Here is a 22,668-nt window from a genome sequence, read left to right as displayed (position 1 = left end):
GATTTTTTCCTACATAGTTCATTATGGCTTGTTTCCTTTCTTTTTTCTAAGATGGAGCTTTTCAAGCATTCTGTTTCCTGATCTGTTAATTTAAATCATTTATGTTTTCATAAAGATTTATCGATTTTGTTCAGATTGTCAGATTTATTGACATATAATTGGGCAAAATATTTCCTGGTGACTGCTTTAATTTCTTCATTGGTGGTAATTTAACCCTTTTCATTTTTGATACTGGATATTTGATTTTCTTCTTTTTCAAAATCAAATTAACTAATGATTTATGTATCTTACAGATTTTTTTCATAAAACCAGCCCCTAGATTGATCTGTTAGTTTAATAGTAAATACTTAGCACCTTCATGATTCTTCTTGTCTCATTTCATTCTTTGTGAGGAGAAAAGTAAAATGATTGTGTTAAATATAAAATACCAGAGACCGTCTTATCTTGTGTTGACTGACAGAGAATAGGAAAAAGACACCATTAATATCCTTAAATATTGCAAATTTTAAACACTCATGGTGTCTTTTTTCCTATTGCCCTTGCTACTGATACCTATGACCAAAAAACCATCTTTTCTTCCCTGTAGTGATAGATTATTGTAAGGAATATAATATACTATAATAATCTTGGTAGCACTATGGCGTAATAGATAGAGTGCTGTACTTAAAAGTCCAGAAAAGTCCAGTGGGTTTGAGGCCCACTTCTGCCACATTATTCTCAGAAGGGGTCCACAGGTTTCATTAGACTACCAAAAGAATCCATGACACACAAAAAAAGATTAAGAACCCTTAAAAAAGAGTAACTTTAGATCAATAGAGTAAATCCTTTCCTGTTGACATATATTGAAGAATGGACATAAGTGGAAGTTTGAAATAAAACCCATGCTTTATAGTGGTAGCAATGGAGTACAGAGAACCGAGAACTAGATCTGGGGTCAGGAAGACATGAGTTCAGATTCAGACTTGGGCAGTTACTAGCTGTTTGACCCTGGGTGACTTACTCAAGCCCTGTCTTCCTGAGTTTTCTCATCTCTAAAATGGGAATAATAATAATGACATATACTTCACAGGGTTGTTGTGAGGTCAAAATGTGATGATATTTGTTAAGTGTTTTGAAAACCTAAAGGCATTACATAAATGATAGTTATTACTGACAAAACAGTTAGGGCTACAAGAGACCATCTGAGAAAACTGAGGCTCAGAAAAGTTAAACTCTGGGTTATACAGATAGTAAGTAGTAGAATTGGGATTAGAACACAGGTTCACGTTATTTCCACTGTTTCAGAATTCTAGTTTGTTCCCCCTTAATCACAGACTTTTAGAACTTGAAGGGACATTAGAAATAATTTACTCCAATAAACTTCATTATTGTAGTAATTGTCCTAGTTCACAGAGGTGATAAATGGGGACCTAAGACTTGAATCCAGATGTTCTGATTCAGGCTTGACATTTTCCCCACCCCATCAGGCTGCCAGCCAGGGCTCCTGATTTCTGCTTCTAGTCATTACCCGAGCTTGAGGCTGAAAATGCAACACTGTGTTGGAAGATTTGAGAGATGACAGAAGAACCTCAGTCAGAACTTTGTGTTCAATTCATTTTAGAGTTAAAGGAAGATTTTCCCCCAGTGTCTCACAAGTAGTGAGTGTCCTTTTTATCTTCCATATTATATCCATGTTCTGGAAAGTCTGAGGTAACAGTGCCCAGAAAGATGTTGAATAGAAAAAATATGAGCTAAAATAGCTCATAGCATACAATTATTCTGCAAGTAGAATTCATTTTGAAATGGCTATGTTTGCTTTGTCTCTGCCAAGCCTGGGCCCCTGCCTTACATAATCATTTTCCAATATATTGTTTGACTAGATATTATGCAAAAATTTCATGGTGTTTTATCAAGAAATTATGTAACTCTTCAGCCTTGGTCTGGCTTTACTTTAATCTGGCTTTGACAGCTGATAATTGCAAAGTAAAACATCGTACCACAAAAAAAGAATGTGATTAGTATGCCACGTCTGTATCACATTTAGGAAATTGGGCAGTTTTTCCATTCTGAAACAGTCAACAACATAAACCAGAGATATTTCAGTTTGTAGATATGTCACGCATCCTTTGGTCACACATCCTTAGGTGTCACACTTAGGCTCCAGAAAAATTGCCAGTGGTTTCCAGGTACAAGGAGAATGTGTGCTTTTAAAAATCTTTTAAAAAATTTATTGATTTGTTTTACTTCACTTCATGTTTGTTACAAAGGTTGTACTTCTTCAGGCAAGGCAGAAAGAAAATAAATGCTTGGCAATTAAACAAAATAAAGCAAAAACTTTATTGATACGTGTTTATATCATCTTGATTTCCCAATTATGCCTTCCTTTTCACTTCTACCACATAGAATAATCTCTTCTATCAAAGAATAAAGATAAAAGAGATATCAAAACAATTAGCAAAACTAACACATGGCAACCAAGTCTGAGATATTGTGTGCAGTGTCATATAACCATGATTTCACATCTCTGCAAAGGAAGGAGGTACATTCTATCTCTTCTTTGTGGTCAAGCTTGGTCGTTAAATTCTCATAGCAGTTTCTCTCATTGTTATCTGTTGGTAATGGTAGTGGTAGTTTTCTTTCAAATGACATTGTTTTAGTCATATACATATTTACATATGCAGAGAGAGAGAGAGAGAGAGAAAGAGAGAGAGAGAGAGAGAGAGAGAGAGAGAGAGAGAGAGAGAGAGAGAGAGAGAGAGAGTTTTCTTCTACTCCAATCCTTTCCCTTATCTCCATCCTTGCTGTCTCTGTCTCTGTCTCTCTCTCTCCCTTTCTCTCCCTCTCTCCCTCTCTTTCTCTCTCTTCTTGGCCTGGGCCCTTGGCACAAGTCAGCAAATGTGATTGTGCTCATACCTCAGGTGTGTGGAAGCTGGTAAAAGAGGGGTGCTGCAATTTATAGATACTAAAATTTATAAGGTTTTGCATTGTCCAAGGATTCTGTGTTCTTGTCCTGTGGATTTAGCTCTAATTACCAGACAATATTTCCTTTTTAAAGAGATTGAGGATTGAAGAGATTTGCAGGAAATGACTAATCCACCATATTGCTTCTCTCTGGCAAGTCTGTATTCTTTGGGGGAAAAAAAAAGAAAGAAAGAAAAAATTGTAGGCCATTAGCACTATTGACAGCTTCATGTACAAAATTCTCTTTCTGTTCTACTTTGTATATGGATGTGTTAATTTTACTTGGTGTTTGTTAAATTCAGAATAAATACTTTAAAAAGCAGTGCTTGGCATATAAGAAACATTTAATAAATGTCTTTTCATATTCACTTAGCAAATTGATATTTCTAAAGCATAGGAATGCTAAACTAAGGTTAGACCATGTCATTTCCTTTCTCATGAAGTTTTAATGATTCCTTCCTTATTGTCTCTAGTATAAAATTTATGTCTTTGAGATGGCTCTTGTTCTTATATATTTGTATCACATCTCTATATAGCTTACATATCAGACTTCTGTTGGATAAAGTTCCTAGACCGATTATAACTAAATTGATTTTGTTCATGCAAATTTTATTAAATTTTATGTAATGAAAATTGTCCACTTTTCTCCTTTAATACTCTCTATCCCTTGTTTGTTCAAAAATTCTTCCCATCCATAATTATGAAAAGTTTCTCCTTCTTTGTTCCTATAATTTATGATGAAACCTTTTATATCTACTCCACATAAGCATTTGGAACATATTGTGGCATATGGTGTGGGATATTGGCTAAAAACTAGTTTTTTGCCAGACTATTTTCCAGTTTTCCCTGCAGTTTTTGTTGAATAGCTTGTCCTTTTCTCAGGACTTGAGATCTTTGTCTTTTTTAAATGCATATTAGTATAGTATGTATGTTACTTCTGGGTCTCATATTTCTAATCTGTTCCAAAAATCAACTTTCAAATTTTTTTGACTAGTATGAAGTTTTGATTATGATTTAGTAGTATAGTATAGAGATTTGGTGCTGCTAGCCTCCCTTTCTTTCTACTTTTTTTCCCCCATTATTTTCCTGGAGATTCTTGAGCTTTGTTCCTCCAGGTGAACTTTATTCTTATGTTTGCTAGTACTATAAAATAAGCCTTTGGCATTTCAAGTGTCATGATATTAAAAAAATAAATATTTTTAGATAGGACTATCATTTTCTTCTGGTGGCATTTGCCCAGCCTTGAACATTTACTCATCTGGTGGTTTCTGTGCCAATGAAATCACTGGTCCACCAAGATGAAAAATACTCCAGAGAAAGAACTGATGAAGTCTGAATGCAGATTGAACATTTAATACCTTTTCAATTATTTAGGTCCATCTTTACTTCTGTAGTGAGTGTATTTTTATTGTAATCATACAATTCCTGTGTGTATCTTGGTATGTAGACTCCCAAATATTTTATACATGATGTAGCTCTTTTTTATGGACTTCCTCTTTCTACCTCTTCCCAGGTTTCGTTAGTGTAGTTATTCACATATAGTATTGTTATTTCCTGCTACTTTGTTAAAGTCATTTCAGTTTTTGTAGTTGAATTACTAACTAACTTCTATAAGTTGAGCATAATCATCTTCAAAACTATGTTTTTTTTCTTGGTCTATGTTGAGAATGCCATTCAACAAAGGGAAATTTAGGCATATTTTCTCCAAACATGATAACAGTTTGTTAACAGAGCATGAAGGATGGACAGTGTGATTTGTGGAAATACACCAGGTCAGCTTTTAGACCTTCAAAGATAGCAGATAGATTTCATAGGGTTTTTCAGGAGCTGAAGTTATGAGGGATAACGAGTTTTCTTGACATAAAGTGATTTGCAGGTGGTGCAGAGATACAATTCCCTTTGAATTAAAATGTTTTATGAGAGCATTGAATTTCTAAACTCAGCTCAGAGTTTTTCTTTAACTAAAAGTGATCAATAGGGAAACTAAACCCTTACGTCTAACTTGAGAAAGGAAGACTGAACTTGAACTCATGAGTTTCTTTACTCAAAGACAGAGAAAAGGGTTTAGGTTTTTAGATATACTACAGAGTAGAGTTCTAGAACAAAATCAGCTACAGAATAGATTCAAATATAAAATCCAAATCAGTGTTTGATTTTCTCACCTATGATTAGTTCCCTCAGTTTCTTTTTCTTGCCTAAGTTCTATAGCCACCATTCCTAGAACTATAACTAAAGCCCATTCTTTCTTCACCAAGCCCACATCCTGTTTGCTTATTTTTACTCTTTCTGTCTTTCCTTTTCATCCACTCTTTAAAATCCACATTATGAACCTGAATTTTGTTTTGCTTGCCCCTCAGCAACTCTATTCTCCCTCTTAAAAACTCCTCTCTCCTTTCCCCGGCTCTTCCTGTTTGCCTATTGAGTTAAGCTATTTTCCTTTCAAGTCCTTCCTCCATAGTTTTACTTCACTTCTGATCTCTTGCTTCATTTCCTCCAGGTACTTCTGTCTGTAGTCATTATGTAGTCTTTTTTTTCCCTCTGAGGCTCTGCTTATAGTTCTTGTGGTATTATTTTCTTCTTCTGGGTTTACCTCTTGGGCATCTCTTAACCCATAATATTTCCTTATAGTATTCTGTGACTTCTGTTTAACCACATCCCCATCCTTAGTTTTTGATTCAAAACTTTGAAAAAGGACCAAGCTCTGGCCCCTCCTAAACTTTTGAATGGGTTACTAAAGCCCTGGTTGGTTCCTTACCTTGATTTCCTGAAATCTTCCTCTGTTGTCTAACATCTTCCCTGATGTGTCTGAGCTCCAAACACTGGCAAGCTTCATGGTTCCCTGGTTAATCTCTATTCAGATTACTGTAGTATTCTGGGCCTTTTGGAGTATTTCATGTTGGCATATCACAGGTATTTGGTCAACTACAAAATGTTTGGCCCCCTACAATTTTCCTGTTCAAATACACCAAACTTTCAACTGCCACCACCTTCTCCTTAGGTACAGGATGATACAGGCCTCTGGGTGCTCCTAGAGCATCTCTGGGCAGTTTATTTGCAGAGTTGTGGTTTCTTTATCTGTGCTCATTGGTTTTCCTGATGTGACCCCTTTCAGAAGCCCTTGGATAGATGAAGACACTGTTTCTCTTTGAATTTTTCTTATCATTATTTGATCGCTGCCCTTTTGAAATATTTGCTGGCATATATGGGGGAGAGTTGGGACCTGCTCTGACCTTTCAAGTCACCATCTTATCCACAAGTTCCTGGAGGAGGTTTTTTTTAATAAGTTTGTGCTTTACCCTCTGTAATTGTACTTTTATTTCAACAACAAAATGAAAAAAATCCTTCTTGATGTTTCACTAGGCTCTAGTCAAGTCTAGGATGCCTTTCCTTTTTTTCTCAGCTTTTTAAAAGTTTCTTACTTTATCAGACAAGGATGTAAGAATTTTGCCTATGCTTTTATAGAGTTAAACTTAATAGGAGTCATCTCATATTAACAGAATTTTTATCATTTCATGATACCAAGTATAAAGAAGAAAGATAGTCAAACTGGTTCCTTATTTCAGGAACTATGTATAGGTCTTATTAAATGACTGATATGTCATTTATATTATTCAGCAAAATTGACTTCTAGGCCAGCTCTCTTTCTACAACATCACAAGTTTCTCTACTCATCTGGATGTTATTTAAAAAATAAAATTGAACTTAAGAAACATTTATTAAACATGTGCAATGTGCAAGGGGCTAGAAATATAGAGACAAAAATTAAATAGTCCCTGACTTCAAAGACTTTACATTCTTCTGGGGAAGGGAGATGTTATATCTCATATAGAGATAAGCAAAAATAAAATAATTACAAGTTAATTTCAAGAGGAACACAGTAGAAGGCAGGAGGTGGCTCCTGAGAAGTGCTTTGAATAGAGGTAGGGATTCCAACAGGTGAAAGCGAGAGCATTCCTTACCTTAGGAGATGCACTGTTCAATGGCACAAACAACTAAAAATGAATTATCATTAATGGAGAATTGCTAATGGTTTGACTGTGACACACTGGGGAGTAACATGGAAAGAGAGTAATGTGAAATCAGCCAGGAAAAGTAGGTATAAGGAAGTACTGATACAGCTACAAAGGTATTGTGGAGGATCTCAAATGACAAGCTGATAAGTTGGAACTTCTGTCCTGTGAAGTGGGCAAGGTAAATTGTATTATCCACATTGCACAAATGAGGAGATTCAGCCCCATAAAGACTAAGTAATCTGCCCAAATTTATGAAGGTAGTCAGTAACAGAGCCAGAAATCCAACAGAAGCTTTAATGCCTTAATTTGCTGGTGGTATTCCCTGTATCCATTGTGGGGAACATCATTCATCAAAATCCAACTCAAATGTTACCTCTACTAGGAAGACTTTATTGTCTCATCCCCGTCCCTCTGACCCCATTTTTAGCCACCCTTTGACTTGGATCTCAAATAATATTCTATTTTCCCACTCTCTAATGTACTTTTGAAGCAAAGTGTGTGCAATTATGTATTTGTGTCTTGTCCCTCTACTATATTATACTTGCTTGATAAGAATAGAGACTGTGTCTTGCCTAATTATTCTATTTCCCCTAGCACCTAGCATAGTTCTCTACAACAGTAAATGCTTATAGAATTAGTCCTGCTTCTGCCTCCTGGGCAGAATAAATCTAATCCTTTTGATTAAGCCCAAATCTTCCTTCCCTCTCCAGCATCATCAGCATCACAATTATGCCATCTAGATAGAATTGAGAAAAGTTCTGAGCTAGACTCACTCTAAATATGGCTCACCTGAGGACTGAATGTAATCTGACCTTATGAATACTATTTTCAAAGCAATCACATAAAGTCTGGTGAGTTGGAAAGGCAATCTCTTTAAGGATCCAAAATCATATCTTAAGATATGAAAGAAACAGTCATAAATCATAGATGGAATAGTGGAAAACTTTGAGAATGCAAATTAAGGCCTGATAATCCTGTGTTGTACCATACTTCAATCAGTCAATAACAGGTAGCAGTTATTAAGCCCCTATCTTATTCTACTGCTTGTGCTAAGAAATGGAGATAACAAAGCAAAAATGGAAAAATCCTGATTCTCTAAGAGTTACATTCAATTAGGGGAGAGATGTGCATACATATAAGTAATACAGAACAAATAAGAGATAATTCTTTGAGAATCTCAAAGAATATCTCAAAGAAAGGTGACAGCAGCAGTGGTGAGGATTAGAAAAGGTAGAAGGTAGAACTTGTGCTGAGCTTTGAAGGAAACTAGGGATTCACAGAGGCAGAGGTGGAAGAGGAAGAGCATTCTAACCAAAGGGGAGAGTCTGTGCAAAAGCTAAGAGATTAAGGTATGGAGTAGGATATTTGATAAACAACAGGAACCTAGTTTGGCTGGACAAAGGAGTGCATGAAAGCAATTTATGTATTATAAGGCAAGAAAGAAGGATTAGAGCCATCTTGTGAAAAGCTATCTGAGAGGTAATAAGGAACCATTAGAGGAGTGACATGGTTACACTTATGCTTTAGGAAAACCACTTTGTTAGGATAATTAATTGGAAAGAGGAGAGGTATAAAGCAAGACCAGTTAGAATGCTATTGCAGTAAACAGGTAAGAGGAGATGTGGACTTGAATGAGGTTGGTGGTTCTAAATAGAAGGAAAGAAACCGATGGGAGAGATGTTGTGGAGGTAGAATCTGTTAAAACTGGAACCTGATTGGATATTGTATCATTAAGCATGCCAACATACACAGGGGAGCCTGCTATCACAAGTTCTTAGATCTACATTCATAAAAGCAAAGCAACTTTCAAGGGATTAACTATCACTTTAATCAAGCACATATATCATTCACCTAGTTCAGGGGAGTCAGCACCCTGAACTTCAGTGAAAATACAGAGAAATCAAAGATCAACAGACATGGCTTCCTCTGCCTGAATTCAACAGACAGTTGGACCCCAACTGTCTGACCATAGTTATCAGAGAAGGAAGCATGTCATCTGGGTTCTCAAAGCCAGGGAGTCTCCTTAGCAGCTTCCCAGAGTTCTCACCTAGCCAAGCAAACCTTCTTCGCAAAAACTGAGCCCCAAAGTAAAACCTCGCCCTCAGAGTATTTATACCTTTTTTAGAGCCAGAGGGCATCCCAACACTTGAGAATCGGTACCTTATTAACAAAAACTGTGGGTGTTCCTACAAATCTTCCCTAATCAAACTTCACTTAAAGGGCAGACCCATTAATATGTGGGGAAGATCACATTAACCATACAAATGCATATACTGTTTCTAGTTAAAGAAACTCTTGTTTCTGTGCTTTGCTCCTAGTAAAGATTCATGATTGATAAAGACAAGAGTCAATCAGGCACTTGATTATACTAAAACAAAAACACCAAAGGATGTTTTGCTTTCCATCACAGATATCTGCAGTAAGAGAAGGTAAGGAGCTACCTGCTCTGTGCCTAGCACTGTGCTATGTGTTGGGGATAGAAAAACAAAAAAAGTAGTTCCTGGACTCAAGGAGCTTGCATTCTATTGGGATGAAGCAACATGTACAAAGACTATGTATAAGTAATTGTAGGGGTTGGGGGAAGGGGAGAGCCAGCACCTGAGAATAGAAGTCCCTTATAGGAGGTGACATTTGAGCTGTCCCTTCAAAGAAGCCAGGAATTATACAAATCAGGTGTGAGGGGGGAGGACATTCCATGCATGAGGCAGACACAGTGATAGGAGCCAGCATATTATGCATGGAAAACAGATTGGCCGAAAAATAGATTGAATAGGAGGAGGGGCAGACTGGAACCTGTAGGCATTCATAAAAAGAGAGATGAATTTGGCATCAGATCTAGGTCCAGATCTTGGTCTGGGCCTGGAGTCAAGAAGATCTGAGTTCAAAGCTAGCCTTAGACATTTACTATCAAATCACTTAACTTCTGTTTGCCTCAGTTTCCTCAACTATAAAATGGAGCACCCATCTCTCAGAGTTGTTGTCAGGGTCAAATGAATTAATCCTTGGAAAGTACTTAGCACAATACCTGGCACATAGCAGGTCTTTGTTGTTCTTGTTAGATTCTACCTGTATAACCTTACTCAAGTTACATAATATCTCTGAGGTGCAGTCTTCTTAGCTTTAAAACTGAGAATTGAACTAGGTGATAACTAAGTAGCATTTATACATCACTAAGGCTTACAAAGTGCTTTACAAATATTATCTCATTTTCCCTTTTCAATAGCCCGGAGAAGTAGTTACAGTTATTATTCCCACAAGGAGACTCAAGCAAACAAGTAAACTAACTTACCCAGGGTCACATAATTAGCAAGTGTCAGAGGCCTGATTTAAACATAGGTGTTCCTGACTCTGGGTCCAGCTCTTGATCTGCTGCACCACATATGTAATCACCAGTTTCCTTTCCTGCTCTCAATATATGATCTATTGATATTAAGGGAACTGTACCAACTCTTTGGAGACCCAAGGATCTACTTAACAGACCAGAAGAGGTATTTTAAATTTCTATGCCTCCCAAAGTCCATGTAGTTCCAGAAGTTGGGCAATGTCCTTATAGTAAATATATAGTAAAATTATAAAATAGAATTAGCAAGAGACCTTAGCGATCATCTAGTGTAGCCCCTTCATTTTACAGATGAAGAAAATGAGACTCAGTAAAGAGAATGTCTTACCCAAATGACTTTTCCAACAAGTGGTTTGGATTTATATATACCACGAACAGCAGCAGTAATAGTGACTCACTTTGAATTTTACAGAACTTTTCTCACTAACTAGTTGGCAGTAACAGTATGTATTTTATAGATCAGGAAACTGAGGCACAAGGAATTATGTAACTTGCCTGTGGTTCTGCAGCTAGTAAGTATCCGAATCAGAATTCTGAACCCAGATTTTCTGACTTAATGTTGAGCACTCGCTTATGTTACCTTACATTGTTCTCTGTACCATATATGAACATAGGAAGGCACTGTGATTTTGACAAGGGTGGAAATAGAACAGAGGCAGATCTAAACTGATCTAACTAAACTTCAGTAAATAAGTTCTCTAGAGCTGCCTAAGGTACAGAGAGTATTTGGTGATTTGTTTAGGATCATTATAGCTAGTAAGGATCAAGTGGGACATGAAATTAGGTCTTTCTGATTAAGTACAATACTCCATCAACCCTTTTTCATAGTTGTTCTTAGTGTTTGAAGGATTTGTCTGGTTAAATCTAAGAAGGAGTAAAACTCTGGTTCTCTGTACCAGTGGTTTCCATAGTGGGGTGTGCGGGAAGAAAATATTAGAATTCTATTTTAATCTCTGGGAAGATGGAAATGTATAGCCAAATTCAAACAAAAGCTTTGCATAATTTCTGGATGGAATTAAAAAATGATTATCATAATCCTCAACAAATGATTCATTTATACCCTTTGGATATCTATTTTTGTATATTTTATAATACTTGTACATAATATATTGGTATAGTGTGTGTGTGTGTGTTTTAAGAACAAGTACTGAACTAATGATGTTTTAAAAAAAATTATTTTCCCCCAATTACATGTAAAGACAATTTTTAAAATGTATTTTTTTAATTTTTAGTTCCAAATTTTCTCCCTCTATCTCTCTTTCCCCATTACTGAGAGGGTAAGCAATTTGCTATAAGTTATACATGTTCAATCATATAAAACATATTACCATATTAGTCACATTGTAAAAGGACACTGATCAAAAGAAGAAGGGGAAACCATGAAAAAACTAAAGTGAAAAAAAGTATACTTCAATCTGCTTTCAGACTTCATCAGTTCTTTCACTGGAGTATTTTTCATCTTGGTGGACCAGTGATTTCATTGGCACAGAAACCACCAGATGAGTAAACTCCCTAGGCCAGGGCAGGATGACAGACATTATTTTTTTTCCAAAAAAAATTTATTAATCTATTTCTTTCTAGTTTTCAACAATCATTTCCATAAGTTCTAATTGTTTTCTCTCTCTGCCCCTCATCCTCCCATGAAATCTTATATAGGTTCTACACATGCATTCTTATTAAATACATTTTCACGTTAGTCATGTTGCATAGAAGAATTAAAATGCATAGGAGAAACCACAAGAAAAACAAAACATAACAATGGAGAAAATAGTCTACTTCATTCTACATTCTGACTCTGTAGTTCTTTCTCTGGATGTGAATGGCAATTTGCATCATGAGTCCTTTGGAAATGTTTTAGGTCCTTTGCATTGTTGTGAAAGGGTAAAGCTATCAAAAATAGTCCTCACACACTGTGGCTGTTACTGTGTATAATGTTCTCCTGGTTCTGCTCATTTCACTTAGGATCAGTTCATATAAGTCTTTCCAGGTTTTTCTGAATTCGGTCTATTTGTAATTTCTTATAGCACAATATATACCACAATTGTTCAGCCATTGCCCAATTGATAGGCATCCCCTCAGTTTCCAGTTCTTGGCCACCACAAAGAGAGCTGCTATAAATATTTTTGTATACGTGGGTCTTCTTCTCATTTTTATGATCTCTTTGGGACACAACCCTAGAAGTGGTATTTCTGGGTTAAAGGGTATGCACATTTTGGTAGCCCTTTGGGCATAGTTCCAAATTGCTCTCCAGAATGGTTGGATCAGCATAGCAGACATTCTTAAAATGGGTTCTGTGAACTTGGTGTGTTTCTCTTAATATAAATGGTTTTCTTTTGTAATCCTATGCATTTTGTTTTGTGTATTTAGAAATGGTATTTTCAAAGAAGGTTTATATAGAATTCAGCACACTGTTTAAGGAGTCCTGAGAGGCAGGTTTAAAAAAACACTCTGTTTTAGAAGTTTGCCTAGAGCATTAAGGAATTTAGGGACTTGCCCAGAGTCACACACACACACACACACACACACACACACACACACACACACACACACACACACACACACACATACACACACACATATTTTACTGATAGAGATGCATAATTTTAAAAATGGATATTCTCTGTTGGTTGTGTTCAACTTATCCTTCATATATCTTATGTGTACAGAGTAATTTTGTATAGCCAGATGGCACAGTAGGTAGAGTTCCCTCCCTGAAATCAGGAAGATTTGTCTTCTTGAGCTCAAATCTAGCCTCAGATACTTACTAGCTGTGTAACCCTGGGCAAGTCACTTAACCCTGTTTGCCTCAGTTTCCTCATCTGTAAAATGAGCTGAAGAAGGAAATGGAAAACAACTTTAGCATCTTTGCCAAGAAAATCCCAAATGGAGTCACTAAGAGTGACTAAAAAATGACTGAACCACAAGTTATTTCCATGTTGTTTCCTCTTTTATAATATGTGGTCCTTGAGAACAGGGACTATCTTTTGTTTTTTTTTTTCTAAATATTCTCAATGCTTAGTATAGTTCTCAGCACATAGTAAGCACTTAATTGCTTACTGACTGACACACTATATACTATACTGTATTTGGCGGCATTCTGAAGTGCTAGGTCTGGGGTCAAGAAGACCTGAATTGAAATTCAGCCTTAGATACTTCTTACACAGCTGACTCTGGGCAAGTCATTTGACCTCTAGGACTCTCCATATCATAGAGTTCCAGTACAAATCAAAAGAGATAATATATATATACTGTACTTCACAAGCCTGTTGTTGTTGTTACTACTACTGGTATTTATTACCTTTAAGTTCCCTGGTAGAACTTGGGTCTTTCATTAACCAATGTGGATTCAAGGAGATTATTCTTTTGTTGAATGGTACATGGAGCAGTTTTGTTTTGCTTTGTTTTGTTTTAAGGCTTTGGAATGCCAGCATTAGATTTAATCCATGTGTGTACCCAACTGGCAGATGAATCTTCAGTCTGTGACATCTGAAACGATGAAACTAGAAAGTACAGAATGAACTTTGGTGCTTAAAAGTAAAGCATGGTGATGTTTGTTTCCTTAGGAGATTTAAAATTTTTTAAAAAGTGTGATTTGAGGAAATGTGTCAATGTTCTGTTATTTGTCACCAAAAAAACCTGTTATAATTAATTATTGCCACCTGATGTCAATGTTTTTAAAATATAAGGTAGATTTAGATTCTGAAGAAATGTAGGTTTCTCTGTGTTGAGGTTATTAAACTAATCTTTTTATTTAGGTGAATTGAAAGTTTGTAAATATATGTTTTATTTCTATAGAGTTGTCACTGAGAGAATAATAATAGAAATAATGATTTTATATAGCACTTTATGTTTTGCAGAGTGTTTCATGTATATTTTCTGACTTGATCCTAAGAACAACCCTATGGTGCTAGTAATAGTACCACATTTTAGAAAGGGGTAAAATAAGGTTGATCAAAGTGAAGGACTTGCTCAGGGTCACACAGCTATTAAGTATTTGAGATGAAATTTCATCTCAATTCTTCATGACTAAAAATGATTAAAACGATTCAGTACTATATCCACTATGACTACCTAGATGCCTAATAATAATAGCAAATAATTTTGTAATTAATAATAATAATAATAGCTAACATATAGACTTAAAAGTTTGCAAATAACTCTGAAACTATTATCTCACTTGATCCTGTGAGCTAGGTACTATTATTATACCTATTGTTCAGATAAAGAATCTGAGGCAGAAAAAAAAAGATGAAGTGATTTGATGGTAAATATCTCAGGCTGGATTTGAACTCAGATATTCCCCAAAACTCCAGGTCTTGCACTCTATCCATTGTACCACTTGGGTGCTTAGAGCTATGCCCAGAGGCTCCAGAATTTGGAGAGCCCAAGGAGTACTTATACTCCTTCAGCATGTAGCAGCCTCTGACCTTAGCACCTAGTTAGCAAAAACAGTTATTAAAAACACAAATGTGTTTTTGGGTGACATGATTCCACTCCATCCACCCCCAAGACATCACCTCTAAAGGAGTTTCTCCCCAACTTTCTTTTGCAACCAAGCCCACTCTCCTGGCCAGGAGCCTTGCATTATCTCAGGGTCTCTCCCCTCAGGCTTTTTATTCTGAGATCTAGTCTCTTTGAAAGGTCATTGCTTCGTTTCCAACTGTGTTTGTCTCCCTTTTTAAAATATTGATTTGAGAGTGTTTTGTACTGTTTACACCTGAGTCCATTTTGTGTTACTCAACTCAGATAGAATTGCCAGTTATACTCCTCTGGGTAGAGGAAGGGAGATCCTGGATTTTTGGATAGAGAGGGGATAAGAAAGTCTGGCTTTTCATCTGTGTGACCACGCTCTGACTATGGAACTGAATAGTACTTTTTGAAAGGTTCATCATAGCTATTGCCCACTCCCAAGCCTCATGCTAACTTGACATTTCTTCCACTTGACTTGGATTGCCATAAGCATGTACAATGGTTAGCCTTCTTTAATTAACATTTGCTTTTGTTCTTTTTTCTCTTTGTGTAGTACGAGATGCAAAAAACTTAATCCCTATGGATCCAAATGGACTTTCAGATCCCTATGTGAAGCTGAAACTTATCCCTGACCCTAAGAATGAAAGTAAACAAAAAACCAAAACGATCCGCTCCACATTAAACCCACAGTGGAATGAATCATTCACATTGTAAGTAGAACCCTCTTCTCTTCTCTAGGTAAAAAGAGGCCATTCTTTGCCTCATTCCTTATCTAATTTTAATCATGGAATGGACATTGCTTCAGTCAAACTGAGACCTGGAAAAGACCATAACTTAATAAAGAGGCCAAGGTCTCCCACTGCATCCGAGGACATCTCCAGTTGTCCTGATCTGTATCTGGTTGCTGGACCCAGATGACTCTGGAGGAGAGAGCGAGGCTGGTGATTTTGCAGAGCCCTCTATCACTTTAATCCAATTCACTTGCAGTTTATGCCTTCACCTTCCTGATGTCATGGTTCTCTCCAAGAAAGAAGGACAACCAACAATAGAAATCTCTTCTTGTCTTCTCTAATAAGGTGTCCTTTCTGTACGTGCTCTATTCCTGCTCTTAAGGAGATGTATTTTTACAAACCATCATGATATTTAGAATATCCCTATGCCTTTCTCCTTGTGGCTCTCTTCTCAGGTTAATGGATAAACAGAATGTGACTATTATCTTCCCTATCCTCTAGAAAGAAAAACTATTTCCTGAGAAGTTATACAGTAAAGTTAGGGTATCATTGGGACCATTTTTTCCTTGATTCATGCTGAGATGATGAGTGTGTGATTTTTTTCTCTCTCATTCTTTCTAGCAAATTAAAACCTACAGATAAAGATAGACGGTTATCTGTTGAGATCTGGGACTGGGATCGAACAACAAGAAATGATTTTATGGGTTCACTTTCATTTGGGGTATCGGAACTTATGAAAATGCCAGCAAGTGGATGGTAAGACCTCATCTAGTCAAATATATCTGCAAATAAAGTTATTTGGCTTAAAGCTTTACGTACATAGAGAATTTTCAAAAGGATCCAAACAAGTCCTCCAAAAATGAATGGACAGAACCTGCTTGGCTTTGCTACTTCTGATTAAGCACTGACTTTATTGAACAGTTTAATCCCTGGTTGAAGGAGAGATATTGCATAAACTATTGTTGATTTCAGAATAAGTGAACTTACAGTTTTCTCCTATTTCTTTGAAAGGTATAAGTTGCTTAATCAAGAAGAAGGTGAATACTACAATGTGCCCATTCCAGAAGGGGACGAAGAAGGAAATATGGAACTGAGGCAGAAGTTTGAAGTAAGAATGAGAAAGAAATAACTTGAATTACCCTTCCTCTGACTAAGCAACACTTCAGACAGTTAATGTTTGTTAGCTATTTTCTTTAAAGCATAGGTACTATATTATTAAACCAGCAATATAAAATGATCTAGTACTTAGGTTGCAGACAAGAAGACATGAATTTAAATCCTGCCTCTTGATGCTTCTATCATAGTCTCTCTGCTCTTGTATACCTCAGGGACATGCCCCTTGGACATATCTAGTAAATCTTGCATGGGTTGCAGTCTGTACTGGTGAAGGGAATTCCCACAATCAGGATTCTTTATGTTCACAAAATCACATTTCCTTCTTCTTTGCAAGTTCTATTCTTCACTGTCATTAATCATTTGAGCAGTGAAAACTGAAAATCTTCTCTAATAGACCAAACTGAAAGAAGAATTCCTTGTCTTGGGTATATTAAAATAAGGCAACTAGTTACTGCTATAGTGAACAGAGCAATGGGTCTGAAGTCAGGAGGTCCTGAGTTCAAATTTGGCCTCAGGCACTTCCTAACTGTATGACCCTAGGCAAGTCATGCCACCTTGTTTGCCTCAGTTTCCTCATTTGGAAAATGAGATGGAGAACAAAATGGCAAACCACTCTAGTATCTTTGCTAAGAAAATCTCAAATGGGGTCACAAAGTGTTGGACGCAACTGAAATAACTGAACAACAACAATATACAAAGAAGCTTAAGTATTCAGATTTTGTAAGGAAGTAGTTGTTCTCCACCATAAAGGAGTAAAGTACTTTGGGCTTCTAGGCTTGAGAAGAAAGACTACAAAATGTAATAGGTATATGATTATTCTAATGGAGGTCCTTCTAAGCAGATTTCACTCTGACTTTTCAATGATCTTGGACAGACCTCTTGTTTGTGTCCATCAAGTCAGTCTTTAAGCAAAATGCAGCTTTGGTTGAATTCTTATTTCATTTCAATCAATAAGTTCATTTTAATTTCCAATCTCATTGCAAAGGTCTATTAACCTATTTTCTTCCTTCCCTCCTTCCTTCTTTCCTTTTATTTCCTTATCAATTTTTTTTTGGTGGGCAAGAGGGGTCGGCATTATATAGACTCTTTTTCTCTAAGCTGTGCTTTTGTGGCCAGGACAACTCTTTTATTTTTTCTAGTTTCTCTATTTGCTTCACATTTTAGCTTCATTAGTAATTATTATAATTATCAGTAATTAGCCTTTCTCTGGCTGATGTAATTTCAAATCCTCTTACTCTTTATGGAATAAACTGGGAAGCATGCATGTATACATATATGCACATATTATATGTATGCACCTATAACATTTATAAATGTATATATACACATATATAACATACATAAAAGAGAATATATGGGGCTATAGGTATAAATGTTTATATATATATACACATATATGGATAGGTACACATGCCCATATGCACACATATTCTTAACACATGTGTTCATGTATGTATATATATGATGTGTGTATATATGTATATATACTTTTCAAGAACCCTAGACATGTATGAGATCCTGCAGGTAGGTGATAAAGTAGATAGTGTTGGATCAGGCATCGAGAAGATGTAAATTCAAATCCTGCCTTTTTTACTAGCTGTGTGACCCTGGACAATTCACTTATCTTCTCCCGGTCTCAATTTCCACACCTGTAAAAAGGGGGAAATAGTAGCACTTACCTCATAGGGTTGTTGTGGGGACTGAATGATATAACATGTAATGTGCTTTGCAAATCTTTAAGTGCTACGTAAATATTATTATTGCTATTGTCATTATTTCCCTTTTTTAGACCCCAAAATTATACATATCTTATCTGATTCCAATAAATTCTTAAGAAGTTTGGAACAAGGACTTAGCCAAATTGTTTAATTCTTCTGAAAAAAATCTATTACTTGAAATAAATAGGACCATCAAATGAGTCTCAAAACTCTACAATTTAGTGGTTGTGTTGTAACAGTCTTTTTCATAAAAGGTTATTTTCTTATTACATTTTTGTAAAATGGAAACTATCTCCCCAGATGGTTATGAAAATGTTTGCTAGTTTGGTATTCAACTGGATTGGCTGTATATGTTTAAACATGCTCCTTTGTTACTAAAATGACCTTTCAAAATGTGCTTGCCAATAAAAAAAACTCAGCAATCTTGTTTTAAAGCACAGAGGGGGAGTACACAACCTGAACTCTAACCTAAAATGATAAAAATTACTGTTTGAACATTTTTTGAGACATGATGGAGATTCATATTTTGTAGTACTTACAGTTCTAATTGATATCCATTTCTTTCCTCTAGATGTTCCAAAGAAAATGCTTTTTTCATTTTAAGTTCGTTGTGCGAAAACTTTAACTTTCTGTACTGTAGCCCTACATTTATTATTAACTTTAATATATCATAAAGGAATCCCAACTTTCCCATATTTCAGAAAGCATACATTCTTGGCACTGGGTAAGATGCATGGAATAAACTGATCTGCATAATGTAAAAACAGTGCTTTCTGCTAGTTTTTGACCCACAAAGCTTCATATAAACCAGCTTCAAAATACTGAACTTTTTAGAGAACATCATGTTCTGTTGGTGTTTTAGGAAGGCTCCTCCTCAACTATTTACTTTCTCCATACAAAGTCTCAAGTATTCCATATTAATTATATATGTGGTTCTTGCCCACGATATTGGAACAAAAATCTGTCTGTCCCAGACGTATTTCATAGCATTTGTTTTGATTGTATATAGTAAGATAGAAATGAATGTTTGCTTAGACTTATACTCTCCTTCAGGCTGCATTTTGTACTTTATTACCAGAACTGGGAGAATAAGAATTGGGTCCCTATTTATTTGATGTTACTAAAAAGATCTTGTAGTCCTTCTTGAATCAATTTGATTCATTGTGCATTTATTTATTTACAGTCACATAACTTGATAGTTACAATATAACATGACTGCCTCATATAATTTAAAAGAGTTATTCTCAGTCTTCTCTTACCTGCTCTAAATATTCCCACTTCTTTCAACTGATCCTTATATGACACGGATGCCAGACTCTTTGCTATTCTGATTGCCCTTCTCTGAATTCTCCTCAGCTTAGCTGTATCCTTCTTAAACTGTGGTACCTAGAACTGAGCATCATACTCCAAAAGACATCTGCCCAGAACAGAGCAAAGAGTTCATTGCCTCCTTAGTCCTGGAAGTGATGCCACTCAATGCAGCCTCAAGTTTCTTCACTGACACATCAAATTGCTGCCATCTTGACCTTGATATCCACTCAAACACCTAGAACTTTTTCAAATTCCCATCTTAACTACGCAAGCTCCCATTTAGTTTTTGTATCCACATGTAAGACTTTACATTTATCCCTAACAAAATTCACCTTATTAGATTTAGCCCAGTATCCCAATCCATCAAGGTTCTTTTGGATCCTGAGTCTTCCACTCATTGTGTTAGCTATTCCTCTCAGCATGATGTCCTTTGAAAATGTAACAGACATGCGATCTATGCCTTTATGCAAGCCATTGATAAAAATGGTAAACAACATAGGACTAAACACAGATTTTTAGGATACTTCCCTGGAGAACTTCCACACTGATAATGAAGCATTAATCACTGTTGTTTGAGACCTGTCATTCAATTCTTTCTGAATTCATCTGTTTTAAGCCTAATTCATATTTCTTCATTTTGTCTATAAGAATGGCATGAGAAACTTGATCAAAGGCTTTCTGAAATCTAAGTAAACTGAATCTTTAGCATTCCCCTCATGTACCTTTATAATAATCCTGTCAAAAAAGAATATAAGATTATTCTAGAGGGATCTGTTCTTGAGAATGGCATGTTAGCCCTTTGTAAACACTACTTCCCTTTCTAGATGTTTATTAACCATATCTTTGACAATCCTAAAATTTTAAAGAATCAAAGTTAAGATTCCACCAATCCCGAATTGATTTCTCTCATTTGAATTTTAGCCTATGGGTTTCTGTCTTCCTCTGAATCATTTGAACTCTGCTTTCTTAAAAATCTAACGTGCATTTCACACTATATTCACATTTCTTCTCCTTCATCATCTTGTTGTCATCCAGTAGTTCAGTCATGTCCTACTCTTTGTGACCCTGTATGGTGTTTTCTTGGCAAAGATACTGGAATAGTTTGCCATTTCCTTCTCCACTGGATCTTTATCACATTCTAAACCACTAAGAGTGGTTACTTCCTCTCAGAGTTGTCATTTCCACCTCAGCAACTACTTCCTCCCTACTGCTTTTGGGAAAGAGAAATACACAAAGACATGGAGAGATATGTGTGGATAATTGAAGTCCTCTCACCATTTATTGTTATCCTACAGAAGGATTCACAATAAGTTAGTATTGAGTGTTTACTTTGTGGAGTGCCATGAAGAAATACAAAAGAACAAGTGAAGGAGCTCCTGATCCCCAAAACATATAGCCTAGTTGGGGGAAAAAGTGCAAAAGGCAAAGCCAAGACCCCTTGAACATCCAGTACCTGGTTCTGGACAGCTTTTTAAAAATTATGGCCATTTCTCCCCTCTTCCCTCCACCAACCATGCCCTCAAAGATGGTGCAATGCTACTTGAAGACCAGAAAGGAAGGTTTCCTTACATCCCAAAACACTGTAAACTCAGGACATTTGCCAGACTTGAGCATGAATGTCTTTTGGATCCTTACAGAGAAAATTTGGGAGTGATTGAGTCCCTTCAAATACATATAAAATAATTAAGGTCTGAAAAGCCTGGATAATCATTGTTGAACCAGTATTTTCTACTACATTTAATAATAGCCCACACATCAGAGACTATTCTATTGAATGAGTCTCAGAGAATTCCTCGAATTTTGATATTATTTTATTTTTTCAGTGACTACTGAAATTTATCTTGGTAGATGTAGAAATACTTACTGACAAGTCTTGTGATATATACACCTGCACAAATGACTTTCTGGTCTACAACTTTCTGGTCTGTCAGTCCAAGTGTTGTAAATGATCAACTCTAAAAACCCAGACCAAAGTTTTGATTCCAAAATATCAAAAAGCATTTTCTTCTGAGAATATCAATTTTATGCTTTACCTTTATCATAGAACAAAGTTTGGGAATAGCCCAGAGATTTGTCACATTAGGTATGAAGTAATCTCACCTAAAGGAACATTGTATGTTCCTTCACTTTGCAGTCAAACTCATTACCTAGTCCAGCACCATAGCCATTCCTTTAAAAATATTTTTTCATTATTACTGATATGTTTTGTTTTTCCATCACCCTCATTTCCCAATATTTCTCCCTTTTCCCTTATTTGGAAAACCATTCCCTATAACAATGAATAAAAATGAAAGAAGATAATTAGTTCAGCAAAACTGAGCAATATATTGACAAAATACAGTAGTACACAGTATCCTATACCCTTTGTCTCCTGACTATGAAAAAGAAAGGAGGGTCAGGAGTTACGTGTTCATATTTCTCTTTGGGCCAAATTTGTTTACCAAAATTACAATGTTCAGTTTCAATTTTTTAAGTCCTTTCCAATTACATTGTTTTAGTTATTGTGTTTGCATGTGTGTGTGTATACTTGTATGTATGTGTGCGGCCCTGTTTAATTCACTTCATATCAATTCATAGAAATTTTCACATGCCTCTCTGTATTCCTTATAGTTATCATTTCTTAGAGTATAATAATTTCCTTGTACCACAATTTGTTTAGCCATTCTTTAATTGAAGGACATTTACTTTATTTTCAGCCTTTTGCTTCAATAAAGAGTGCCATTTTAAATACTGGGGAAGGGAGGGCTTTCTTTTTATCTTTAGCATCATTGGCGTGTATATCTAAGTGTGATTTTTAGGTCAAAGGATATATGTAGTTGCTTTTTTAGAATAATTTCAAATGTCTTTGCAGGACTGGTGATCCAGTTCATACTTCCATTAGTGGTTCATTGTCTCTGGTTTCTTTATGCGTGACATAGTATCCTTGTGTATCTTTACTGATTTTATGAATTTTTATTTTGTCTTATCTAATGGCATCAGTGCAATTACTGCTTTTTCGGATTCACCAGATAGATGCACAGTAAATTTTA

At 36.0% G+C, this 22,668-nt stretch overlaps 1 protein-coding gene across 1 annotated transcript in view; it reads left to right on the top strand.

The window, feature by feature from the left end:
- The window catches only part of PRKCA (protein kinase C alpha), a 484,269-nt gene that overhangs the window by 389,985 nt on the left and 71,616 nt on the right, over positions 1 to 22,668 (top strand). Inside the window, exons 6-8 of the mRNA XM_072645482.1 lie at positions 15,317 to 15,473; positions 16,116 to 16,250; positions 16,506 to 16,602. Of these exons, the coding sequence (XP_072501583.1) occupies positions 15,317 to 15,473; positions 16,116 to 16,250; positions 16,506 to 16,602 (389 nt within the window). The remainder of the gene's footprint in view (positions 1 to 15,316; positions 15,474 to 16,115; positions 16,251 to 16,505; positions 16,603 to 22,668) is intronic.

Source organism: Notamacropus eugenii, chromosome 2 (assembly GCF_028372415.1).
Source record: "Notamacropus eugenii isolate mMacEug1 chromosome 2, mMacEug1.pri_v2, whole genome shotgun sequence".
In the NCBI taxonomy this organism is placed as follows: domain Eukaryota; kingdom Metazoa; phylum Chordata; class Mammalia; order Diprotodontia; family Macropodidae; genus Notamacropus; species Notamacropus eugenii.
Note: the sequence above shows the minus strand (reverse complement) of the source record. Positions and strands in the feature narration are given on the sequence as shown.